This window comes from Carcharhinus amblyrhynchos, chromosome 11, assembly GCF_965287045.1.
Source record: "Carcharhinus amblyrhynchos chromosome 11, sCarAmb.v2.hapA, whole genome shotgun sequence".
Classification (NCBI taxonomy): Eukaryota; Metazoa; Chordata; class Chondrichthyes; order Carcharhiniformes; family Carcharhinidae; genus Carcharhinus; species Carcharhinus amblyrhynchos.
This window is the reverse complement of record NC_137334.1, coordinates 96,996,528-97,020,650: the sequence shown is the minus strand read 5'-3', so window position 1 is coordinate 97,020,650 and position 24,123 is coordinate 96,996,528. Positions and strand designations below refer to the sequence as shown.

The window sequence follows — 24,123 nt, the reverse complement described above, 5'->3', positions numbered from 1 at the left end:
TGATTTATGGCTTTGAAAACAAAGCCATCTTTTGAAAATACTTTATTAAAAAAGCTGATGATGTTTTGTCAGAACTATAGAACATTACAGCTCAGAAACAGGCCTTTTGGCCCCTCTTGGCTGTGCCAAACCATTTTTCTGCCTAGTCCCACTGACCTGCACCTGGACCATATCCCTCCACACCCTTCTCATCCATGTACCTGTCCAAGTTTTTCTTAAATGTTAAAAGTGACCCCGCATTTACCACTTCATCCGGCAGCTCATTCTACACTCCCACCACTCTCTATGTGAAGAAGCCGCCCCTAATATTCCCTTTAAACTTTTCTTCTTTCACCGTTAATCCATGTCCTCTGGTTTTTTTCTCCCCTAGCCTCAGTGGTAAAAGCCTGCTTGCATTCACTCTATCTATACCCATCATAATTTTATACACCTCTATCAAATCTCCCCTCATTCTTCTACGCTCCAGGGAATAAAGTCCTAACCTATTCAATCTTTCTCTGTAACTCAGTTTCTCAAGCCCCTGCAACATCCTTGTAAACCTTCTGTGTACTCTTTCAACCTTTATTAATATCCATCCTGTAATTAGGTGACCAAAACTGCACACAGTACTCTAAATTCGGCCTCACCAATGTCTTATACAACCTCACCATAACATTCCAACTCTTATACTCAGTACTTTGATTTATAAAGGCCAATGTTCCAGAGGCACTCTTTACGACCGCATCCACCTGTGATGCTACTTTTAGTGAATTATGTATCTGTATTCCCAGATCCCTCTGTTCTACTGCACTCTTCAGTGTCCTACCATTTACCTTGTATGTTCTACCTTGGTTTGTCCTTCCAAAGTGCAATACCTCACACTTGTCTGCGTTAAACTCCATCTGCCATTTTTCAGCCCATTTTTCTAGTTGGTCCAAATCCCTCTGCAAGCTTTGAAAACCTTCCTCACTGTCCACTACACCTCCAGTCTTTGTATCATCAGCAAATTTGCCGATTCAATTTACCACATTATCATCCAGATCATTGATATCGATGACAAACAACAATGGACCCAGCACTGATCCCTGTGACACACCACTCGTCACAAGTCTCCACTCAGAGAAGCAATCCTCCACTACCACTCTCTGGCTTCTTCCATTGAGCCAATGTCTAATCCAATTTACTAACTCTCCATGTATGTCTGACGACTGAACCTTCCTAACTAACGTCCCATGCGGGACCTTGTTGAGAAGGAGAATAAGCTGCTTGGACACGATGAAGACAACCCCTTAAAACCCTGACCCAGTCTAAAGGTGAATAGAAGCTGCCCCAATGATGCTCTTAGCCTAAGACCTGAGATCGATTGCCTGCAAGGTCTCCTTGATATTTGCCAGAAAATAGTACAAGTGTGATTGTTGGTTTCCCATGCCTGTGCTGAGAGCAATTTATAGCCAGCACTCCACCATTTATCCATTTCCCTTGAACTATTAATTTTTAACCTTTTAACAGGCAGGTATGTGTGATTTTTGTTAGGATTTAGAAAGAGTCATTGTACTAGCATGATGGCACCTGGCTGCCTCACAGTGCTGAGGCCAGATAAATTGGCCATGGTAAATTGCCCCCTGTTATCCCAAGATGTGTAGGTTAGGGAGATTAATAGGATAAATATTTGTGTTTATGAGGATAGGTCCTGAGTAAGATACACTGTTGGAGAGTTGGTGCAGACTCAGTGGGCTGAATAGCCTCCTGCACTTTTGGGATTCTATAGTACTTTCATATTTTGTACTAAGACCTTTGCCTTTCTTCTTGGTCTGGTTATATAATAAATTAATTCTGTTGTTCCTTGAAGGAACCTGACGATTAAGTGGTCATTCTGAAATTAATAAGTACATAATTGGTCCCATAGCTAGCTGACAATTCATTCGATGATATGTTGTGACCATTGGAGTAATGGAACTAGAGACAGACAGTGCACTCCTGCCACCTTGGTTACAACACACTGCATTGTGAAATTGAAATATTTATTCTCAAGCTCAGTCTGATCTTCTATTTGCTCACAGATATGAAAACAAGAAAGTGGAGCTTCCTACTGGAGGATTACAGAGAGCTGTGTGAGTATGGGACCATGTACCTGCCTGTTCTTCTGTCTCCAGAGCCCCCACTCCTTCCCTCCATTGCTCTCTACACTCTCTCTCTCTCTCTCTCTCTCTCTCTCTCTACCCCCCCACCTCCCGCTCCCCCTCCCTCCCGCCCGCCTCTCTTGTCCCCCTTTCAAATCTCGCTTCCCCTGCCCACCCCATCACCCTGCTCCCCTGTCCATTTATTTCCTCTCTCACTCTTCTAAACTCCAGTGAATACAATCCTAACCAACTTAGTCTCTCCACATGTGACAGGCCTGTGATCCCAGGAGTCAGCTTGGTAAACCTTCGCTGTACTCTCTCTATTAACAATGACATCCTTCCTCGTACATCAAAACTGCACATGAGACTCCAGGTGTCACCAATACCCTATATAGTTGCAGCAAAACATCCCTATCCCTATACTCAAACCCTCTCAATATAAAGACCAACATACCATTTGACTTATTTACTGCCTGCTGTATCTGTGCACTTACTTTCAGCGACTGCTGCACTAGGGCACAAGGTTTCGCTGAGTATCCACCTCTCTCAATTTACACTCATTCAGGTAATAATCTGTCTTTCTATTTTTGCTCTCAAAGTGGATAACCTCACATCTGTCCACATTATGCCATGCAGATGCCCACACTCAGTCTGTCCAAATCTCGCTGAAGCATCTCTGCATCCTATTCACAGCTTACCCTTCCACTTAACTTTGTATCATCAGTAAATTTGGAGATAATGCAGTTAGTTCCCTCTTCCAAATCATTAATACATAATGTGAACAGTAGAACCCCGCTAGTCACTGCCTGCCAATCAGAAAAATATCTATTTATCCATTTTAAGACATTACCTGCAATCCCATTTGCTTTAACTTTACGTAGTAGTCTGCTATATGGGACCTTGTCGAAAGCCTTCTGAAAGTCTGAATAAACCACATGCACTGGTTTCCGTTGGTCTACTCTGCGAGTTACGTCCTCAAGGAATTCCAATAGATTCGTCAAGTATGATTTCCCTTTTGTAAATCCATGCTGATTTTGTCTGATTATACCACTGCTCTCCAATGCCGAATAATGAAATCCTTGATAATGGACTCTAGCAACTTCCCCAGTACTGATGTTAGGTTCACTGGTCTATACTCTCTGTTTTCTCTCTACCTCCCTTTTTGAATAGCAGGCTTACATTAGCTACCCTCCAATTTGTAGGAACTATTTCAGAGTCCAAAGAATTTTGGAAAATGACCACCAATGGATTTCCTGTTTCCAGAGCCACTTTCTTAAGTACTCTGGGATGAAGATTATTAGACTCTGGAGATTTATCCACCTTCAATCCCATCAATTTCCCCAAAACCATTTCTCTTCTAATGCTGATTTCCTTCAGCTCCTCACTAAAACTTGTTTCTCTCAGAACTTGATCACTTGGGCCAGTGGGCTGACGAATGGCAGATGGGGGGTTTAGTTTAGACAAATGCGAGGTGATGCATTTTATTAGATTGAACCAGGGCAGGACTTACTCAGTTAATGGTAGGGCGTTGGAGAGAGTTACAGAACAAAGAGATCTAGGGGTACAAGTTCATAGCTTCTTGAAAGTGGAGTCACAGGTGGACAGACTGGTAAGAAGGCATTCAGCATGCTTAGTTTCATCGGTCAGAACATTGAATACAGGAGTTAGGACGTCTTATTGACGTTATACAAGACATTGGTAAGGCCACACTTGGAATACTGTGCGCAGTTCTGGTCAGCCTGTTATAGAAAGGATATTATTAAACTAGAAAGAGTGCAGAAAAGATTTATTGGGATGCTACCGGGACTTGATGGATTGAGTAATAAGGGGATACTGGATAGACTGGGACTTGTTTCTCAGGAGTGTAGGAGGCTGAGGGGTGACCTTATAGAGGTCTATAAAATAATGAGGCATAGACAAGGTAGATAGTCAGTATCTTTTCCCAAAGGTAGGGGAGTCTAAAACTAGAGGGCATCGATTTAAGGTGAGACGGGAGAGATACAATAGTGTCCAGTGGGGCAATTTTTTTCACACAGAGGGTGGTGAGTGTCTGGCACAAGTTGCCAGAGGTGGTAGAATAGAGGGTACAATTTTATCTTTTAAAAAGCATTTAGACAGTTAAATGGGTAAGATGGGTATAAAGCGATATGGGCCAAATGCAGGCAATTAGGATTAGCTTAGGGATTTAAAAAGGAATTTGAATTGAGTTTGTGTCTTTGTGCCCTGTTTGTGATCAGAACTCCCACCCACCTGACAAAGGAACAGTGTGTTCCGAAAGCTTGTGGCGTTTGCTACAAATAAACCTGTTGTGTTGTGAGACTTCTTTCTGTTTTTACCCCAGTCCAACACTGGCATCTCCACATCATAGAACATAGAACATAGAACATTACAGCGCAGAACAGGCCCTTCGGCCCACGATGTTGCGCCGACCAGTTACAAAAACAATGACCCACTAGCCTATACCAATCCCTTTTCGTCCATAAACCTATCCAGAGATCTCTTAAACGCCCCCAAACTAGACGCATTTACAACTGCAGCAGGCAGGGCATTCCAATCCTTCACCACCCGCTGGGTAAAGAACCTACCCCTGACATCCGTCCTGTAGCTACCCCCCCTTAATTTAAAGCCATGCCCCCTCGTGCTAGCTTCCTCCATCCGAGGAAAAAGGCTATCACTATCCACCCTATCTAAACCTCTAATCATCTTATATGTTTCAATAAGATCCCCTCTTAGCCGCCTTCTTTCCAACGAAAACAACCCTAAATCCCTCAGTCTCTCCTCATGACTACCTTCTTTTCCAGGACAGGATAACATTCACCAAAGGGACCTGACAGAATTGATAAGGGAGTCTAAAACTAGACTCCCTTATCTTTGGGAAAAGATATTGATTATCTAGCTGGTCTGTGCCTCTCGTTATTTTATAAATCTCCATAAGATCACCCCTCAGCTCCCTTCGTTCTAGAGAAAAAGTCCCAGTCTATCCAGCCTCTCCTTATTACTCAATTCATCAAGTCCCGGTAGCATCCTAGTAAATCTTTTCTGCACTGTTTCTAGTTTAATAATATCCTTTCGATAATAGGATGACCAAAACTGTATACAGTATTGCAAGTGTGGCCTTACCAATGTCTTGTATAACTTCAACAAGACGTCCCAACTCCTGTATTCAATGTTCTGACCAATGAAACCAAGCATGCCGAATACCTTCTTCACCACTCTGTCCACCTGTGACTCCACTTTCAAGGAGCTATGAACATGTACCCCTAGATCTCTTTGTTCTGTAACTCTCCCCAACGCCCTATCATTAACTGAGTAAGTCCTGCCCTGGTTCAATCTACCAAAATGCATCACCTCGCATTTACCTAAATTAAACTCCATCTGTCCTTCATGAGCCCACTGGCCCAATTGATCAAGATCCTGCTGCAATTGGAAATAATCTTCTTCACTGTCCACTATGCCACCCATCTTGATGTCGTTTGCAAACTTAATAATCATGCCTCCTATATTCTCATCCAAATCATTAATATAAATGACAGTGGGACCAGCACTGATTCCTGAGGCACACTGCTGGTCACAGGTCTCCAGTTTGAAAAACAGCCCTCTACAACCACCCTCTGGCTTCTGTCAAGAAACCAATTTTGTATTCATTTAGATATCTCATCCTAGATTCTCTGAGATTTAACCTTATGCAACAACCTACCGTGTGGTGCCTTGTCAAAATCCATGTAGACAACATTAACTGCACTGCCCTCATCTACCTTCATGGTTAACCCTTCAAAAAACTCAGTCAAATTTGTGAAACATGATTTTCCATTCTCAAAGCCATGCTGACTGTCCCTAATCAGTCTGTGCGTCTCTAAATGCCTGTAGATCGCGTCTCTCAAAATACCTTCCAGCAACTTACCCACCACAGATGTGAGGCTCACTGGCCTGTAGTTCCCAGGCTTTTCCCTCCTGCTCTTTTTTAAACAAAGGCACAACATTTGCCACCCTCCAGTCTTCAGGCGCCTCACCTGTGCCTATCTGATTCAAATATCTGTGCTAGTGGACCTGTTGCAGTCAGTTATTATGTTCCCTGTGAACTTACTTTTCATGCTGTATTTCCCCATTAATCAACTCCTTGGTCCTCCTTTGCTGAATTTTAACTGCTTCCAATCCTCAGCTTTATTGCTTATTCTTGCCAATTTGTATACCTCTTTGAATTGAATGCTATCTCTAATTTCCCTTGTAAGCCATGGTTTGGCCACAATTCGATTTGATATTGAGGTGCGGGGAGGAAAGTACAGAAGTGATGTTAGGGGTAAGTTTTTCACTGAGGGTGGTGAGTGAATGGAATCGGCTGCCGTCAGTGGTGGTGGAGGCGAACTCGCTGGGGTCTTTTAAAAGACTCCTGGATGAGTATATGGATTGGGGGTTATAGATAGGTCTATAGATTGGTAGGTGTTGATGTGGTCGGCGCAATTCGTGGGCCGAAGGGCCTGTTTGTGCTGTAGTGTTCTATGTTTTATGTATTATTGTCACATGTATTAACATTTATTGAAAAGTATTGTTTCTTGCGTGCTATCCAGACAAAACATACCATTCCTAGAGAAGGAAACGAGAGAGTGAAGAATGTAGTTTACAATCATAGCTAGGGTATAGAGAAAGATAAACTTAATGCAAGGTAAGTCCATTCAAAAGTCTGACAGTTGCAGGGAAGAAGCTGTTCTTGAGTCGGTTGGTATATTCATGTCCTTAGACTTTTGTATCTTTTTCCCGAAGGAAGATGGTGGAAGAGAGAATGTCCGGGGTGCATGAGGTCCCTAATTATGCTGGCTGCTTTGCCGAGGCAGCGGGAAGTGTATGGATGGGAGGCTGCTTTGCATGATGGATTGGGCTATATTCATGACCTTTTGTAGTTTGTTGCTGTCTTGGCAGGAGCCATACCAAGCTGTGATACAACCAGAAAGAATGCTTTCTATGGTGCATCTGTAAAAGTTGCTGAGAGTTGTAGCTGACATGCCAAATTTCCTTCGTCTTCCGAGAAAGTAGAGATGTTGGTGGGCTTTCTTAACTATAATGTCAGCATGGGGGGGACCAGGACAGGTTGGTGATCTGGACACCTAAAAACATAAAGCTCTCAACCCTTTCTACTTTGTCCTCATTGGTGTAAATGGGCACGTTCTCCTTTATGCTTTCTGAAGTTGATAATCTCCTTTGTTTTGTTGACATTGAGGGAGAGATTATTACTGTGACACCAGTTCACCAGATTCTTTAACGCATTCCTGTACTGTCTCGCCATTGTTTGAGATACGACCCACTACGGTGGGTCGTCAGCAGATTTGAAAATCGCATTGGAGGGGAATTTGGTCACACAGTCATAGGTGTATAAGGAGTACAGCAGGGAGTTAAGAACACAGCCTTGTGGGGCACTGGTGTTGAGGGTTAACGTGGAGGAGATGTTGTTGCCTATCCTTACTGATTGTGGTCTGTAAGTTAGGAGGTTCAAGATCCAGTCACAGAGGGAGGTGCTGAGGCCCAGGCTACAGAGTTTGGAGATGAGTTTCACTTACTTAATTTTCTTACCACTCTTGCTCCAGCAGGAATAAATAACTTCTGGAGTTCACCTATTCATTCCTTAAATGCCTGCCATTGCCTGTCCACTGTCTTTCCTTTGAGTAATGTTTCCCAGTCCATCATGGCCAATTCTTGACTCATAACATAGTTTTCTTTATTGAGATTCAAGACTCTAGCCTCAGAATCAACTACATCATTATCCACCTTGACAAAGAATTCTACCATATTATGGTCACTCGTCCCCTCTTTAACTCTGCAGCAGAATCAGAGGGACTCAGAACATTAACTTTGTTTCTGTCTCTCCAGATGCTGCCAGACCTGCTGAGTTTTTTCAGTATTTCTGCTTTTAAACCTGGACAGAGCTATTTTTCATGGTGGAACAGTAGTTAGCACTGCTCCCTCACAGCGCCAGGGACTCGGGTTCAATTCCTGGCTTGGGTCTCTGTCTGTGCGGAGCCTGCACATTCTCCCTGTGTCTGTGTGGATTTCCTCTGGGTGCTCCATTTTCCTCCCACAGTCTGAAAGGTGTGCTGGTTAGGTGCATTGGCCATGCTAAATTCCCCTTCAGTGTACCTGAACCTTCACCGGAGTGTGGCGACTCAGGGATTTTTACATTAACTTCATTGCAGTGTTAATGTTAATCTACTTGTGTCAGTAATAAATAAACTTTAAACTTTTCTGAGCTGTGGTTTGTTTTGATAGAAGGTGCCAGACTGATTGGCAGTTCAGTAAGACAGTGTAACCTATTCTGCTGGAAGGGGAGATGGGGTGGGGGCGGCGGGGATGTGAATGACTCACTTTTCAACTTTTGCTTTGATAGAAGGTGTAAATTCCTTGGTCTGAATTCTTGATTATTAATGTTTCAACCATTAAGAATTTCAAAAGAAGTTATGGCTCCTTTGTTCTTTCTGACTGGTCTGCTCCATTGGCCAGGCTGGCTTAAGAAATGTAAATTGTCTTTATGTAATTTCTTTCAAAGTTGGTCTTCTAGATCTCACTGGGTTGTTAGTATCTCTTCAAAGATAACAAGGTTTCACCTTCTCTGAATGCCAGAAAGTTCTTTTTGTTTGTGTCATAGCCAGCCACATCCAGTTTTAAAATATTATGGAATAGTCTTGATGATTTATATGTTTAATAAAGATAGAGTGCGGTCTAGCCCACTGTGCAGAGCTAAATAGACCCTTCGTAAGCAAGGGAGTTGAATGATTATTGGGGGTAAATGAGAATAGGAGTGTGAGGTTACAACCTGATTGGCCTTACTTTAAATGGCAGAGTAGACTCAAGGGACCAAGTGGCCTACATCTGCTCCTAATTTGTATGTTTGTATATAAAACACTTTGACAGGCCATGAGTTAGTGAAATGCACAACTGAAATTTTTTAAATGGTTTTCCTTATTGTTGGCTGGCTTGGTGTGTATTTCAGTTGATGCTTTGTCAAGGATCCCTGCTGTGCAGATAGAGCCATTCCCGCGAGGTGTGCTGGAGGTCTTCCTACCCCAGTTTGAAAAGAGCTGTCCGGAGCTGCTGGAGATCCCAGAAGCTGATCTGTCATCTGTTGATTCCAAACTCGTCCATAGCCTAATGCCATTCCAGAGAGAAGGAGTGAAGTAAGTCTTCCAGTCTGTTGGTGTCTGTGTTTGAAGTTACAGTAATCAATCAGTATGAACATAAGAACATAAGAAATAGGAGCAGGAGTAGGCCATCTAGCCCTTCGAGCCTGCCCCGCCATTCAATAAGATCATGGCTGATCTGTCGTGGCTCAGTTCCACATTCCCACCCTCTCCCCATAACCCTTAATCCCCTTTCTTATCAAAAACCCATCAACCCGCGTCTTAAAAATATTTAGCGAGGCAGCCTCCACCACTTCAACGGGCAGAGAATTCCAGAGATTCACCACCCTCTGAGTGAAGAAGTTCCTCCTCAACTCCGTTCTAAACCGCCCCCCCCTTTATCTTGAGGCTGTGCCCCCTAGTCCTACTATCCTTTCTGAGCGGGAAGAGTCTCTCCACCTCTATCCTATCCATCCCATTCATCATCTTATACGTCTCAATGAGATCTCCCCTCATTCTTCTAAATTCTAACGAGTACAAGCCTAGTTTATTCAGCCTCTCCTCATAGCTCAACCCCCTCAACTCCGGCATCAGCCTAGTAAACCTCCTCTGCACTCCCTCCAAGGCGAAAATATCCTTGCGTAAGTACGGCGCCCAAAACTGGCAGGGAGGTTTGCAGAAGAAATGTTGGTTAACTGCTGCTAGTCACTCTCCTGGGCCATAACCAACTCGCTGTGTCCTGAACTGCGCACCGTTCATATTTTCACTCCACCTGTGGCACCTAACTTTCCATCATAAGAAATAGGAGCAGGAGTAGGCCATCTAGCCCTTCGAGCCTGTCCCGCCATTCAATAAGATCATGGCTGATCTGTCGTGGATCAGTTCCACTTTCCTGCTTTCTCCCCATAACCCTTAATTCCCTTGTCTATTAGAAACCCATCTACCCGTGACTTAAATATATTCAGCGAGGTATCCTCCACCACTTCAATTCCAGAGATTCACCACCCTTTGAGTGAAGAAGTTCCTCCTCAACTCTGATCGAAATCACCCCCCCCCCCACCCCTACCCCCCGGTACCTTGAGGCTGCGCCTTCTAGTCCTGCTATCCTTTCTGAGCGGGAAGAATCTCTCTACCTCTACCCTACCTATACCCTTCATTATCTTATACGTCTTTATAAGATTCCCCCCTCAGCCTTCTAAACTCCAACGAATACAGACCCAGTCTATTCAGTCTCTCTTCATAGGCTAACCCCCTCATCTCTTGTATCAGCCTAGTGAACCTTCTCTGCACTTCCTCCAAGGCCAATATATCCTTCTGCAAGTGCGGCGACCAAAACTGCACACAGTACTCCAGCTGCGGCCTCACCAGTACCCTGTACAGTTGCAGCAAGACCTCCCTACTTTTATATTCTATCCCCCTCGCTATAAAGGCCAGCATCCCATTCGCCTTCCTGATCACCTGCTGCACCTGCAGACTGGGTTTTTGCAATTCGTGCACAAGGACCCCCAGGTCCCTCTGCACTCTCGCTGTCTCATCTGTTTTAGACCAACATGTTGTTAAATGATGGAAGTTTGATGCAGAGTCTCATAGAATAAGGCTGTTCCGTCCATCAGTTTGTGCCAGTACTTGAAGCACTCTTTCCTTAATTACATTCTTCTCCCTTCCACACATCCAAAATCTTTTCAAATATTTGTGTTTCCCTTTTAAAAACTATCCTGGAATCTTCTTGCACTGTTTCTGCCAGTTCATTCGTGTCCTAACAGCCTTTAAATTTAACATTATGTGGAATAATGTATTCACAATAACAACACAGATTATTCAGGGGGCAGTCAGAGTGTTGGAGAAGCTGCTGGGTTTTCCTGGATAGATGGGCTGAATGGCTGACACATATACATGTATGTGGTTGTTGAAACTTTGTGTCTCCACAGTTTTGCCATATCTCGGGGAGGCCGTTTGCTTTTGGCTGATGACATGGGACTTGGGAAGACCCTTCAGGCCATTTGTATTGCTGCAATTTACCGCAAAGAATGGCCAGTGCTCGTGATTGCTCCATCCTCGGTCCGATTCACCTGGGCACAGGTACAGGTTGTGGTGTTCCATAGTGAGGGAGACAACTTCTTCATTTCAGCACCTTCATCATAAAGACCTTAAGTAGATGAAATAGAGCCCTCACGGCTCAGTGTGCCAGAACGAGAGAGCGATCAGCTAATCTCGTATTTATGGAGGGCCCCCTGGATGTGTGAAAGTAGTTCCAGGGATTCCCTGGGAGTGGGTCGGCATTTACAGTGGATCCTAGAGAATATGACTTCTTATTCATTTATGGGACATGGGCATTGCTGGCTGACTAGCATTTATTACCCATCCCTTCTCAAGGGCAACTAAGGATGAACATAAGAAATAGGAGCAGGAGTAGGCCATCTAGCCCCTCGAGCCTGCCCCACCATTCAATAAGATCATGGCTGATCTGTCGTATCTCAGATCCACATTCCCGCCCTCTCCCCATAACCCTTAATCCCCTTGCCTATCAAAAACCTATCAACCCGTGTCTTAAAAATATTTAGCGAGGCAGCCTCCACTACTTCAACGGGCAGAGAATTCCAGAGATTCACCACCCTTTGAGTGAAGAAGTTCCTCCTCAACTCTGTTCTAAACCGCCCCCCCTTTATCTTGAGGCTGTGCCCTCTAGTCCTACTGTCCTTTCTGAGCGGAAAGAGCCTCTCCACCTCTATCCTATCCATCCCATTCATCATCTTATATGTCTCAATGAGATCTCTCCTCATTCTTCTAAACTCCAACGAGTACAAGCCTAGTTTATTCAGCTTTTCCTCATAGCTCAACCCCCTCAACTCCGGTATCAGCCTAGTAAACCTCCTCTGCACTCCCTCCAAGGCCAAGATATCCTTGCGTAAGTGCGGCGACCAAAACTGCACACAGTACTCCAGCTGCGGCCTCACCAATGCCCTATACAGCTGCAGCAAGACCTCCCTACTTTTATATTCAATCCCCCTCGCTATGAAGGCCAGCATCCCATTCGCCTTCCTGACCACCTGCTGCACCTGCAGGCTGGGTTTTTGCGACTCATGCACAAGGACCCCGAGGTCCCTCTGCACCGTCGCCTGCTGCAGTTTTTCGCCACGTAAGTAATAGTCCTTCCTACCATTATTCCTACCAAAGTGGACCACCTCGCACTTGCCAACATTAAATTCCATTTGCCAGTTCCTGGCCCATTCGCCCAGCCTATCTAGATCCTTCTGCAGACTCTCCAGACCCTCCGCACAATTTTCCGTTCCACCAATCTTGGTGTCATCAGCAAATTTCGACACCGTACACTCGGTTCCCTCCTCCAGATCATCTATGTAAATGGTAAATAGCTGAGGCCCCAGCACCGACCCCTGGGGCACTCCACTAGTCACCAACTACCAATCCGAATAGCACCCATTGACCCCCACTCTCTGCCTCCTATTTGACAGCCAATCCTCTATCCACGCTAACACCCTACCCCCAACTCCATGTCCCCTGACCTTCTGTAATAACATCTTGTGAGGCGCCTTGTCAAACGCCTTCTGAAAATCAAGAAAGACCACATCCACCGGCTCTCCTCTATCCACCGCCCTAGACACATCCTCATAGAACATTACAACGCAGAACAGGCCCTTCGGCCCACGATGTTGCGCCGACCAGTTAACAAAAAACACTGACCCACTAATCTAAACCAATCCCTTTTCGTCCATAAACCTATCCACGGATCTCTTAAAACGCCCCCAAACTAGGCGCATTTACAACTGCAGCAGGCAGGGCATTCCAATCCCTCACCACCCTCTGGGTAAAGAACCTACCCCTGACATCCGTCCTATAACTACCCCCCCCTTAATTTAAAGCCATGCCCCCTCGTGCTAGCTTTCTCCATCCGAGGAAAAAGGCTATCACTATCCACCCTATCTAAACCTCTAATCATCTTATATGTTTCAGTAAGATCCCCTCTTAGCCGCCTTCTTTCTAGCGAAAACAACCCCAAATCCCTCAGCCTCTCCTCATAGGACCTCCCCTCCATACTAGGCAACATCCTGGTAAACCTCCTCTGCACCCTCTCCAAAGCCTCCACATCCTTCCTGTAATGTGGGGACCAGAACTGCACACAATACTCCAAGTGCGGCCGCACCAGAGTTTTGTACAGTTGCAACATGACGCTGCGGCTCCTAAATTCAATTCCCCTACCAATAAACGCCAAGACACCGTATGCCTTCTTAACAACCTTATCTACTTGATTCGCAACTTTCAGGGATCTATGTACCTTCTTGAGAAGGTGAGAGGGCATGGGATCCAAGGGCCTTTGGCCTTGTGGATCAAGAACTGGCTTGCCTGCAGAAGGCAGAGAGTGGTTGTGGATGGGTATTTTTCTGAATGGAGGTCAGTCACCAGTGGAGTGCCCCAGGGATCTGTTCTAGGACCCTTGCTGTTTGTCATTTTCATAAATGACCTGGATGAGGAAGTGGAGGGATGGGTAAGTAAGTTCGCTGATGACACGAAGGTCGGTGGTGTTGTGGATGGTCTGGAAGGATGTCAAAAGTTGCAGCAGGACATAAATAGAATGCAGGACTGGGCGGAGAAGTGGCAGATGGACTTCAACACGGATAAATGCGTAGTCGTCCATTTTGGCAGAACCAACGGGATGAAGGAGTACACTATCAAGGGCAGGAGTCTTGGTAGTGTTGAGGAGCAGAAGGATCTTGGGGTCCGGGTCCACATGACTCTTAAATCGGCCTCGCAGGTGGAAGAGGTGGTTAAGGAGGCGTATGGTGTACTGGCCTTCATAAATCGAGGGATTGAGTTTAGGAATCGGGAGGTAATGCTGCAACTTTATAAGACCCTTGTCAGGCCTCATTTGGAGTACTGTGCGCAGTTCTAGTTGCCTCACTATAGGAAAGATGTAGAAGCTATTGAAAGGGTACAGAGGAGATTTACAAGGATGTTGCCTGGACTGGGAGGCATGCCTTATGAAGTTAGGTTGAGGGAACTGGGTCTCTTTTCCCTGGAGAGACGTAGGTTGAGAGGCGACCTGATAGAGGTTTATAAAATGTTGAGAGGAATAGATAGGGTGGATTCTCAGAGGCTATTTCCCCGGGTTGAAATGGTCGCTACGAGAGGACACAGGTTTAAGGTGCGGGGAGGAAAGTACAGAAATGATGTTAGGGGTAAGTTTTTCACTCAGAGGGTGGTGAGTGAATGGAATTGGCTGCCGTCAGTGGTGGTGGAGGCGAACTCGCTGGGGTCTTTTAAAAGACTTCCGGATGAGTATATGGGGTTTTATGGGATTGGGGGTTATAGATAGGTGTTGATGTGATTGGCGCAACTCGTGGGCCGAAGGGCCTGTTTGTGCTGTAGTGTTCTATGTTCTATGTACACATACACCTAGATCCCTCTGTTCATCCACACTATTCAAAGTCCTCCCGTTAGCCCTATACTCAACACATCTGTTATTCCTACCAAAGTGAATCACCTCACACTTCTCCGCATTAAACTCCATCCGCCACCTCTCGGCCCAGCTCTGCAACCTATCTAAGTCTCCCTGCAAACTATGACACCCTTCCTCACAATCTACCACACCTCCGACTTTGGTGTCATCAGCAAATTTACTAATCCACCCAGCTATACCCTCATCCAGATCATTAATAAAAATTACAAACAGCAGTGGCCCCAAAACAGATCCCTGAGGCACACCACTCGCAACCGAACTCCATGACGAATATTTACCATCAACCACCACCCTCTGTCTCCTATCTGCTAGCCAATTCCTGATCCAATTTCCTAGACTACCCTCAATCCCATACATCTGCATTTTCTGCAGAAGCCTACCATGGTGAATCTTATCAAACGCCTTACTAAAATCCATATATACCACGTCAACTGCCTTACCCCCATCCACCTCTTTGGTCACTTTCCTCAAAAAACTCAATAAGGTTAGTAAGGCACGACCTACCCGCTACAAAACCATGCTGACTATCTCCAATCAATTCATTACTCTCCAAATAACTATAAATCCTATCCCTAATAATTTTTTCTAAAACCTTGCCCACAACAGAAGTGAGACTCACCGGTCTATAATTCCCAGGGAAGCCTCTGTTCCCCTTCTTAAATAATGGGACAACATTCGCTATCCTCCAATCTTCCGGTGCTATACCAGAGACCAACGACGACCTGAAGATCAGAGCCAGAGGCTCTGCAATCACCTCTCTTGCCTCCCAGAGAATCCTAGGGTAAATCCCATCTGGACCAGGGGACTTATCTATTTTCAAACCCTCTGGAATATCCAGCACATCCCCCTTATCAACTCTAATACTGTCTATTTTACACCCCTGCAACCCAGTGTCCTCCTCAGCTATATTCATGTCCCCCTGCGTGAACACCAAAGAGAAATATTGGTTCAATGCCTCACCAATCTCTTCCGGTTCCACACACAACTTCCCTCTACTGTCTGTAACTGGCCCTAATCTTGCCCTAACCAACCTTCTGTTCTTGACATACCTATAGAATGCCTTAGGATTCTCCTTAATCCTATCAGCCAAAGTCTTCTCATGACCTCTTTTAGCCCTTCTTAACTCACTCTTCAACTCCCTCCTAGCCAATCTAAAGCTTTCTAATGCACTACCTGAGCCCTCAAGTCTCATCCGAACATAAGCCTCCTTTTTCTTTTTAACCAACGAATCAACTTTTTTAGTGCACCACGGTTCCCTAGCCCTACCAAATCCTCCTTGCCTGACAGGGACATACCTATCATGGACTCGCAGTAGCTGCTCCTTGAAAAAACTCCACATTTCGGACGTTCCCAGTCCCTGTAATCTCCTAGTCCAACCTGTGCTTCCTAATTCTCTCCTAATAGCCTCATAATTACCCTTCCCCCACTAAAACTACTGACCTGAGATTCATGCCTATCCCTTTCCATCACTAAGGTGAACGTAACCGAATTGTGGTAGAACTCCAATACATTCGTCAGACACGACTTCCCCTTAACGAAACCGTGCTGCGTCTGCTCTATCAAACAATTCTCCTCAAGGTGCCTTGCTATTTTCTCCTTGATCACGGATTCTAACGGATGGGCATTAAATGTTAGCCAACCAACGACGCCCATGTCCCACAAATGAATAAAGTTATCCTTTATGGGATTTCCCAGAGTGTATCACTATTTATAGAGGTTCCTCTGGTGTGTGTCAGTACTTAAAGGGGGCCCGCAGGAGTGTGTCATTAATTAAGATGTTCCTGGGAGCGTGTCAGTACTTACAGGGGGTCCCTAGATGTAAGGTAGTATTTATAGTGGGTCTCTGGGAGAGCTAGTATTTGCAGCAGGTCCCCAGGCATGTGTCAGGATTTACAGGGGTTCATCAGGAGTGTGTCAGTGTTTGCAGAGATTTCCATAAGTGTGTCAGTATTTACAGGCAGTTCCCAGAAGCATATCAGTATTTACAGGTGGCTCCCAGGAATGGTGTCAGTATTCCCAGGGGTTCTCCAGGAATATGTCAGTATTTATAGTGGCCTCCAGGCATGTTGGTATTTATATGGGGTCTCCAGGTGTGTTTTTGTTATTGTATTCTTTCAAGGGATGTGGCTGTTACTGGCTAGGGCAGCAATTTTATTGCCCGCTCCTAATTGTCCTTGAGAAGATGGTGGTGAGCCACCTTCTTGAACCGCTGCTGTCCACGTGGTGTAGGTATACCTACCATTTAGAAAGTGTTCCAGGATTTTGACGAAGGAACGGTGATGTAATTCCAAGTCAGGATGGTGAGTAGCTTGGAGAGGAACTTCTAGGTGTCTATTATTCTTGTCCTTCTAGGTGGTAGAGGTTGTGGCTTTGGAAGGGGCTGTACAAAGAACAAGAAAGTTACAGCACAAGAACAGGCCCTTTGGCCCTCCAAACCTGCACTGACCATGCTGCTCAACTGAACTATCCTTCTAATCGCATCCTTGTCACGTATTTGTCAAGACGCTTCTGAAAAGTCACTATCGTATCCGCTTTCACTACCTCCTCCGGCAAAGAGTTCCAGGCACCCACAACTCTGTTTAAAAATCTCCTTTAAACCTTGGCCCTCGCACTTTAAACCTATTCTCCCTAGTAATTGCCTCTTCCACTCTGTCCATGCCTCTCATAATCTTGTAGACTTCAATCAGGTCGCCCTTCAACCTCTGTCGTTCTAGTGAGAACAAACCAAGTTTCTCCAACCTCTCATAACTAGTGCCCTCCATACCAGGAACATCCTGATAAATCTTTTCTGTACCCTCTCCAAAACTTCCACATCTTCTGGTATGTGGCAACCAGAATTGAACACTATATTCCAAGTGTAGAAGGAACCTTGATGAGTTGCTGCAGTGCAATGGCGGATTGGAGGATAGTGAATGTGGTACTGTTTTTTAAGAAGGGTAGCAGGGTTAACCCAGGTAATTATAGGCCGGTGAGCTTGACGTCCATGGTAGGGAAGTTGTTGGAGAAGATTCTTAGAGACAGGATGTATGCACATTTAGAACGGAACAATTTCATTAGTGGCAGATAGCATGGTTTTGTGAGAGGGAGGTCGTGCCTTACAAATTTGGTGGGTTTTTTTGAGGAGGTGACAAAAATGGTTGACAAAGGAAAGGCCGTGGATGTCGTCTATATAGATTTCAGTAAGGCGTTTGACAAAGTCCCTCATGGTAGGTTGGTGAAAAGGGTTAAGGCTCATGGGATACAAGGAGAGGTGGCTAGATGGGTAGAGAACTGGCTTGGCCACAGGAGTCAAAGGGTCTTTTTACTGGCTGGACGTCAGTGACCAGTGGTGTTCTGCAGGGCTCTGTACTGCGACCTCTGCTATTTGTGATATATAGAAATGATTTGGAAGAAGGTGTAACTGATGTTATCAGCAAGTTTGCAGATGACACAAAGATGGATGGACTTGCTGATAGCAGTGAACATTGTCGGACAGTACAGAAGGTTATAGATAGGCTGGAAAATTGGGCGGAGAAATGGCAGATGGAATTTAATCCAGATAAATGCGAAGTGATGCATTTTGGAAGAACTAATGTAGGGGGGAGCTATACAATAAATGGCAGAACCATCAGGAATACAGACACACAGAGGGACCTATGTGTGCATGTCTACAAATCCCTGAAGGTGGCAGCACAGGTGGAGAAGGTGGTGAAGAAGGCATATGGTATACTTGCCTTTACAGGACAGGATATAGACTATAAAAACTGGAGTCTGATGTTGCAGCTGTATAGAACGATGGTTAGGCCACATTTGGAATACTGCATCCAGCTCTGGTCGCCACACTACCAGAAGGACGTGGAGGCTTTGGAGAGAGTGCAGAGGAGGTTTACCAGGATGCTGCCTGGTATGGAGGGTCTTAGCTATGAGGAGAGATTGGGTAAACTGGGGTTGTTCCCCCTGGAAAGACGGAGAATGAGGAGAGACCTAATAGAGGTGTACAAAATTATGAAGGGTATAGATAGGGTGAACAGTGGGAAGCTTTTTCCCAGGCTGGAGGTGGTGATCGTGAGGGGTCACAGGCTCATGGTGAGAGGGGCGAGGTATAACTCCGATATCAGAGGGACGTTTTTACACAGAGGGTGGTGGGGGCCTGGAATGCACTGCCAAGTAGGGTGGTGGAGGCGGACACGCTGGGATCATTTAAGACTTAGCAGGATAGTCACGTGAGCAGACTGGGAATAGAGGGATACAAACGAATGAGCGGCACAGGTTTGGAGAGCCGAAGGGCCTGTTTCCTGTGCTGTACTGTTCTTTGCTTTTTGTTCTTTGCATTTTGTATATGGTATGCATGGCTGTCCCTGTGTGCCAGCGGTGGAGGGATTAGATGTTGGAGGTCGTTGATAGAGGGCCAAACAATGAGTTGCTTTGTCCTGAATGGTGTTGAGTTTCTTGAGTATTGTTGGAGCTGCACTCTTTCGGGCAAGTGGGCAGTATTCCATCACACTCCTGACTTATGCCTTGTAGATGCTGGACAGGCTCTGAGAAGTCAGAAGGTGAGTTACTCGACGCAGGATTCATAGCCTCTGACCTGCTCTTGTCGCGACAGTGTTGATATGGCTAGTCCAGTTCACTTTTCTGGTTAATGGAGCCCCCAGGATGTTGATTGTGGGTGATTTAGCAGTGGTAATGCCATTAAACGTCAAGGGGTGATGTTTCGATTCTTTCTTTTTGGAGAAGGTCATTTCCTGGCATTTGTGTGGAGTGAATGTTACTTGCCACTTGTTTGCCTAAGATGGAATATTGTTCGGGTCTTGTTGCATTTGAACATGGACTGCTTCACTATCTGAGGAGTTGAGAATGGTACTGAACATTTTGCAATCATCAGTGAGCGTCCCCACTTCTGACCTTATGATGGAAGAAAGGTCACTGATGGAGGACCCAAAGGTGATTCAGCCTAGGGCACAACCCTGAGGGACTCCTACAGTGATGTCCTGGGACTGAGATGATTGCCCTCCAATCACCACAACCATCTTCCTGTTTGCCACAACGATAACCAGTGGAAAGTTTTCCCCTGATTTCCATCAACTCCAGTTCTGTCAGGACTCCTGGATGGTACACTTGGTCAAATACAGCCTTGATGTCCAGGCCTGTCACTTTAAATTCACTCCTCGAGGTTAGCTGTTTTATCCATGTTTGAACTAAGCCTGTAATAAGGTCAGGAGTTGAGTGATTCTGGTGAAAGACAAACTGAATGTGAATGAGTTGGTTATTGGGAAGTAAGTGCTGCTTGATAGCAGTGTCGATGACCCCCTTCCACCACTTTGATGACTGAGAGTACGCTGATGGAGCTAAGTTGAATTGTCTTCCTTTTTTGTGCACAGAGCACAAGTGGGCAATTTTCCACATTGCTGGGTAGATGCCAATGTTGTAGTTTTACTGGAACAGCTTGGCTAGGGGCACTACTAGTCCTCTAGGACTGTTGAAGTATTTTCAGGGGACGATACATGGTTGTTAGAGCTGGTGCCATAAGCCTTCATGGGGTCCAGAGTTGATGTTGAGGACTACCAGGGCAACTCCCAACTAGATATCAAAGAACAAAGAAAATACAGCACAGGAACAGGCCTTTCGGCCCTCCAAGCCAGCACCGACTATGCTGCCTGACTTAACTAAAACCCCCTACCCTTCTGGGGACCATATCTCTCTCTTCCCATCCTATTCATGTATTTGTCCAGATGCCCCTTAAAAGTCACTACTGTATCCACTTCCACTACCTCTCCTGGCAACGAGTTCCAGGCACCCACCACCCTCTGTGTAAAACGTAGAATCATAGAAACCCTACAGTGCAGAAAGAGGCCATTTGGCCCATCGAGTCTGCACTGACCACAATCCCACCGAGGCCCTACCCCCATATCCCTACATATTTACCTGCTAATCCCTCTAACCTATGCATTTCAGGATGCTAAGGGGCAATTTTAGTATGGCCAATCAACCTAACCCACACATCTTTGGATTGTGGGAGGAAACCGGAGCACCTGGAGGAAAGCCACGCAGACACGAGGACAGTGTGCAAACTGCATATAGACAGTGACCCAAGCCAGGAATCAAACCCAGGTCCCTGGCGCTGTGAAGCAGCAGTGCTACCGTGCTCATATATCTCCTTTAAATCTTGCTCCTTGCACCTTAAACCTGTGCTCCCTAGAATTGACTCTTCCACCCTGGGAAAAAGCTTCAATCAATTCTGTCCATACCTCTCATGGTCTTGTAGACTTCTATCAGGTCACCCCTCAACCTCCGTCGCTCCAGTGAGAACAAACCAAGTTTCTCCAACCTCCCCTCATAGCTAATGCCTTACATACCAGGCAACATCCTGGTAAATCTTTTTTGTACCCTTTCCAAAGCCCCCCCCAAGTTTTTAGTAATGTGCCAACCAGATTTGAACGAAATACTCCAAGTGCGGCCTAAGGTTCTATAAAGCTGCAACATGACTTGCCAATTTTTAAACTCAGCACCCAGCCGATGAAGGCACGCCTGCCGTATGCCTTCTTGATTACCTTCTCCACCTGCATTGCCATTTTTAGTGACCTGTGTACCTGTACACCCAGATCACTTCGCCTATCAATACTCTTAAAGGTTCTGCCATTTACTGTATATTTGCTATCTGTATTAGACCTTCCAAAATGCATTACCCCACATTTGTCCGGATTAAATCCATCTTCCATCTCTCCGCCCAAGTCTCCAACCCCTATGTCCTGCTGTAACCTCTGGTCTTCATCGCTAACTGCAAATCCGCCAACCTTTTGTGTCATCCGCAAACTTACTAATCAAACTAGTTACATTTTTCTCCAACATTACCACTGTGACGTCACCTCTGCTGGGTCTGTCCTGCTGTTGGGATAGGATTTAACATACTGATGAATAGGGATGGTGGTGACTGAGACATTAGCCATAAGGTATGATTTCATGAGGTTACTGCTTGACTAGTCAGTCATATAGCACAGAAACCGGCTCTTCAACCTACCATGCCTGTGTCAACCATCAAATATCAATCTACACTAATCTCATTTACCAGCACTTATCCATAGTTTACTGTTCCTTGGTGATTTAAGTGCTCACCCAGATGTTCTTAAGTACTATGAGAGTCCCTGCCTCCACCACCCTTGGGTGATGCAGTAGCACAGTTGTTAGCACAGGGGCCTGGGTTTGGTTCCTGGCTTGGATAAATATCCATGTGGAATTTGCACATTCTCTCCATGTCTGTGTGGGTTTCTTTCCACATGCTGAAAGATGTGCTGGTCAGGTGCATTGACCCGAACAGGCGTCGGACTGTGGCGACTAGGGGAATTTCACAGTAACTTCATTGCAGTGTTAATGTAAACCTTACTTGTGAATAATAAATAAATTTTGTTTTACTTTACCCTCTGCTGTGCCACCCTCTGTATGAAACCATCTTTCCTCAGATCTGCTTTAAACCATTTATGCCTCACCATAAACTCTGCCCTCTGACTTTGATGCCAATGCCATGGGGAAAAGGATCTTACAATCTACCCTATCTATGCCCCTCACAATTTTGTAATACCTCTATCAGATTCCCCCCTCAGCCTCCTCTGCTCTAGGGAAAACAAACCCAGTCTGTCCAGTCTCCTCAGACTTTCCATCCTGGGCAACATCCTGGTGAATCTCCTCTGTATCCTTGCCAGTGCACTCATGTCCTTCTGAAAGTGTGGTGACTAGAACTGCAATATTTCATCTGTGACCTAATCAATGTTTTATAAATTTGTACCAAAACCTCCCTGCCCCTATAATCTATACCCGGTGAATGAAGGCAAGCATTCTATATGCTGCCTTTGCCATCCTTTCTACTTGTACAGCCACCTTCAGGGATCTGTAGATTTGCACACAAGGTCCCTTTGTTCCCCAGTACACCGAGGAACCAACAGTTCATTGTGTATATCCTTATTAGACCTCCCAAAATGCAATCTGTCGGTGCTTTAAGGGATGCCCGGGGATGTGCCGGTGCTTGCGGGGGCCCTCCCGGGGATGTGCCGGTGCTTGCGGGGGCCCTCCCGGGGATGTGCCGGTGCTTGCGGGGGCCCTCCCGGGGATGTGCCGGTGCTTGCGGGGACCCCAGGAATGTGAGTGCAATGGATTTGGTCGTCACTATTACTATGTTATGATGTAGTCTTTGGATTAGGCCGTTCAAGCTAGTATCATAACTTTTGTTCCTGCAGGCTTTCAGCTGCTGGTTGCCTTCACTAGAGGCTGAAAATATTGATGTTATACTGACAGGGAAAGATCGGTTAAACTCCTCCCTTGTCAGTATTGTCAGCTACGACCTACTTTCCAAACTCCACAATCACCTGATGAAGAGACACTTCCAGGTCATCATTGTTGTAAGTACTTTACTTTATTCCTCTTGAGGTGCTTCTAGCAAATGACAACCATGTGAGACCCAGGGGCAGTATTCGCTGAGCAACAGACTGCAGCAGTGGGCAGGTGGTAGCCCAGTGACAGTGACAATCGTCACTGATGAGTAATCCAGAGACCCAGGGTAATACTGTTAGAGCAGCTGGAGGGGGAGGCTGAACAGCCTTTGGCTGTGGTACATATCAATACCAGTGACATAACGGATACTATAGTTAAGAAAGCCCACCGATGCTTCTATTTTCTCAGGAGGCTAATGAAATTCTATATGTCCACTATGACTCTCTCCAACTTTTACGGGTGCACTCTAGAAACCATTCTTTCTGATTGTATCCCAGCTTGGCCTGTCTCCTGCTCTGACCAAAACTGCGAGAAACCACCCATTCTCCCACCAGACCTCTTCACAAAGGGTTGTGAATGTAACCCGGTCTGTCACGCAAACTATCTTCTCATCTGTCGATTCTGTCTACACTTTTCGCTGTCTCAGAAAAGCAGCCAGCATAATTAAGGACTCCACATACCCTGGACATTCTCTCTTCCAACTTCTTCCTCGGGGGGAAAATGATACAGAAGTCTGAGGTCACGTACCAACTGACTCAAGAACAGTTTCTTCCCTGCTGCCATCAGAGTTTTGAATGCACCACCATAAACGAAGCTGATCTATCTCTCCACCTTATCTTCAGTTACAAGTGGTGTACCTCAGGGATCTGTTTTGGGGCCACTGCTGTTTGTCATTTTTATAAATGACCTAGATGAGGGTGTAGAAGGATGGATTAGTAAATTTGCTGACGACACCAAAGTTGGAGGAGCTGTAGACAGTGAGGATGGATGTTACAGATTGCAGAGGGACATTGATAATCTGCAGAGCTGGGCCGAGAGGTGGCAGATGGAGTTTAATACGGAAAAGTGTGATGTGATTCACTTCGTTAAGAGTAACAGGATTACAGAATATAGGGCTAATGGAAGGACTCTTAGTAGTGTTGACGAGCAGAGAGATCTCGGGGTACGTGTGCGTAGCTCCCTGAAAGTTGGCACCCAGGTTGATAAG

The 24,123-nt window shown here is 45.6% G+C and overlaps 1 protein-coding gene across 8 annotated transcripts in view; it reads left to right on the top strand.

The window, feature by feature from the left end:
* LOC145350376 (SNF2 related chromatin remodeling annealing helicase 1-like) overlaps positions 1–24,123 on the top strand; it is a 98,778-nt gene that overhangs the window by 33,774 nt on the left and 40,881 nt on the right. For all 8 annotated transcript variants that reach the window (XR_013888174.1, XM_080199648.1, XM_080199647.1 and 5 more), the window contains 4 exons: positions 2,040–2,090; positions 9,076–9,259; positions 11,131–11,281; positions 22,883–23,044. Coding sequence is in view for 7 of the 8 variants with exons in the window: in XM_080199648.1 (XP_080055774.1) it covers positions 2,040–2,090; positions 9,076–9,259; positions 11,131–11,281; positions 22,883–23,044 (548 nt within the window). In the remaining variant the exon portion in view is untranslated. The remainder of the gene's footprint in view (positions 1–2,039; positions 2,091–9,075; positions 9,260–11,130; positions 11,282–22,882; positions 23,045–24,123) is intronic.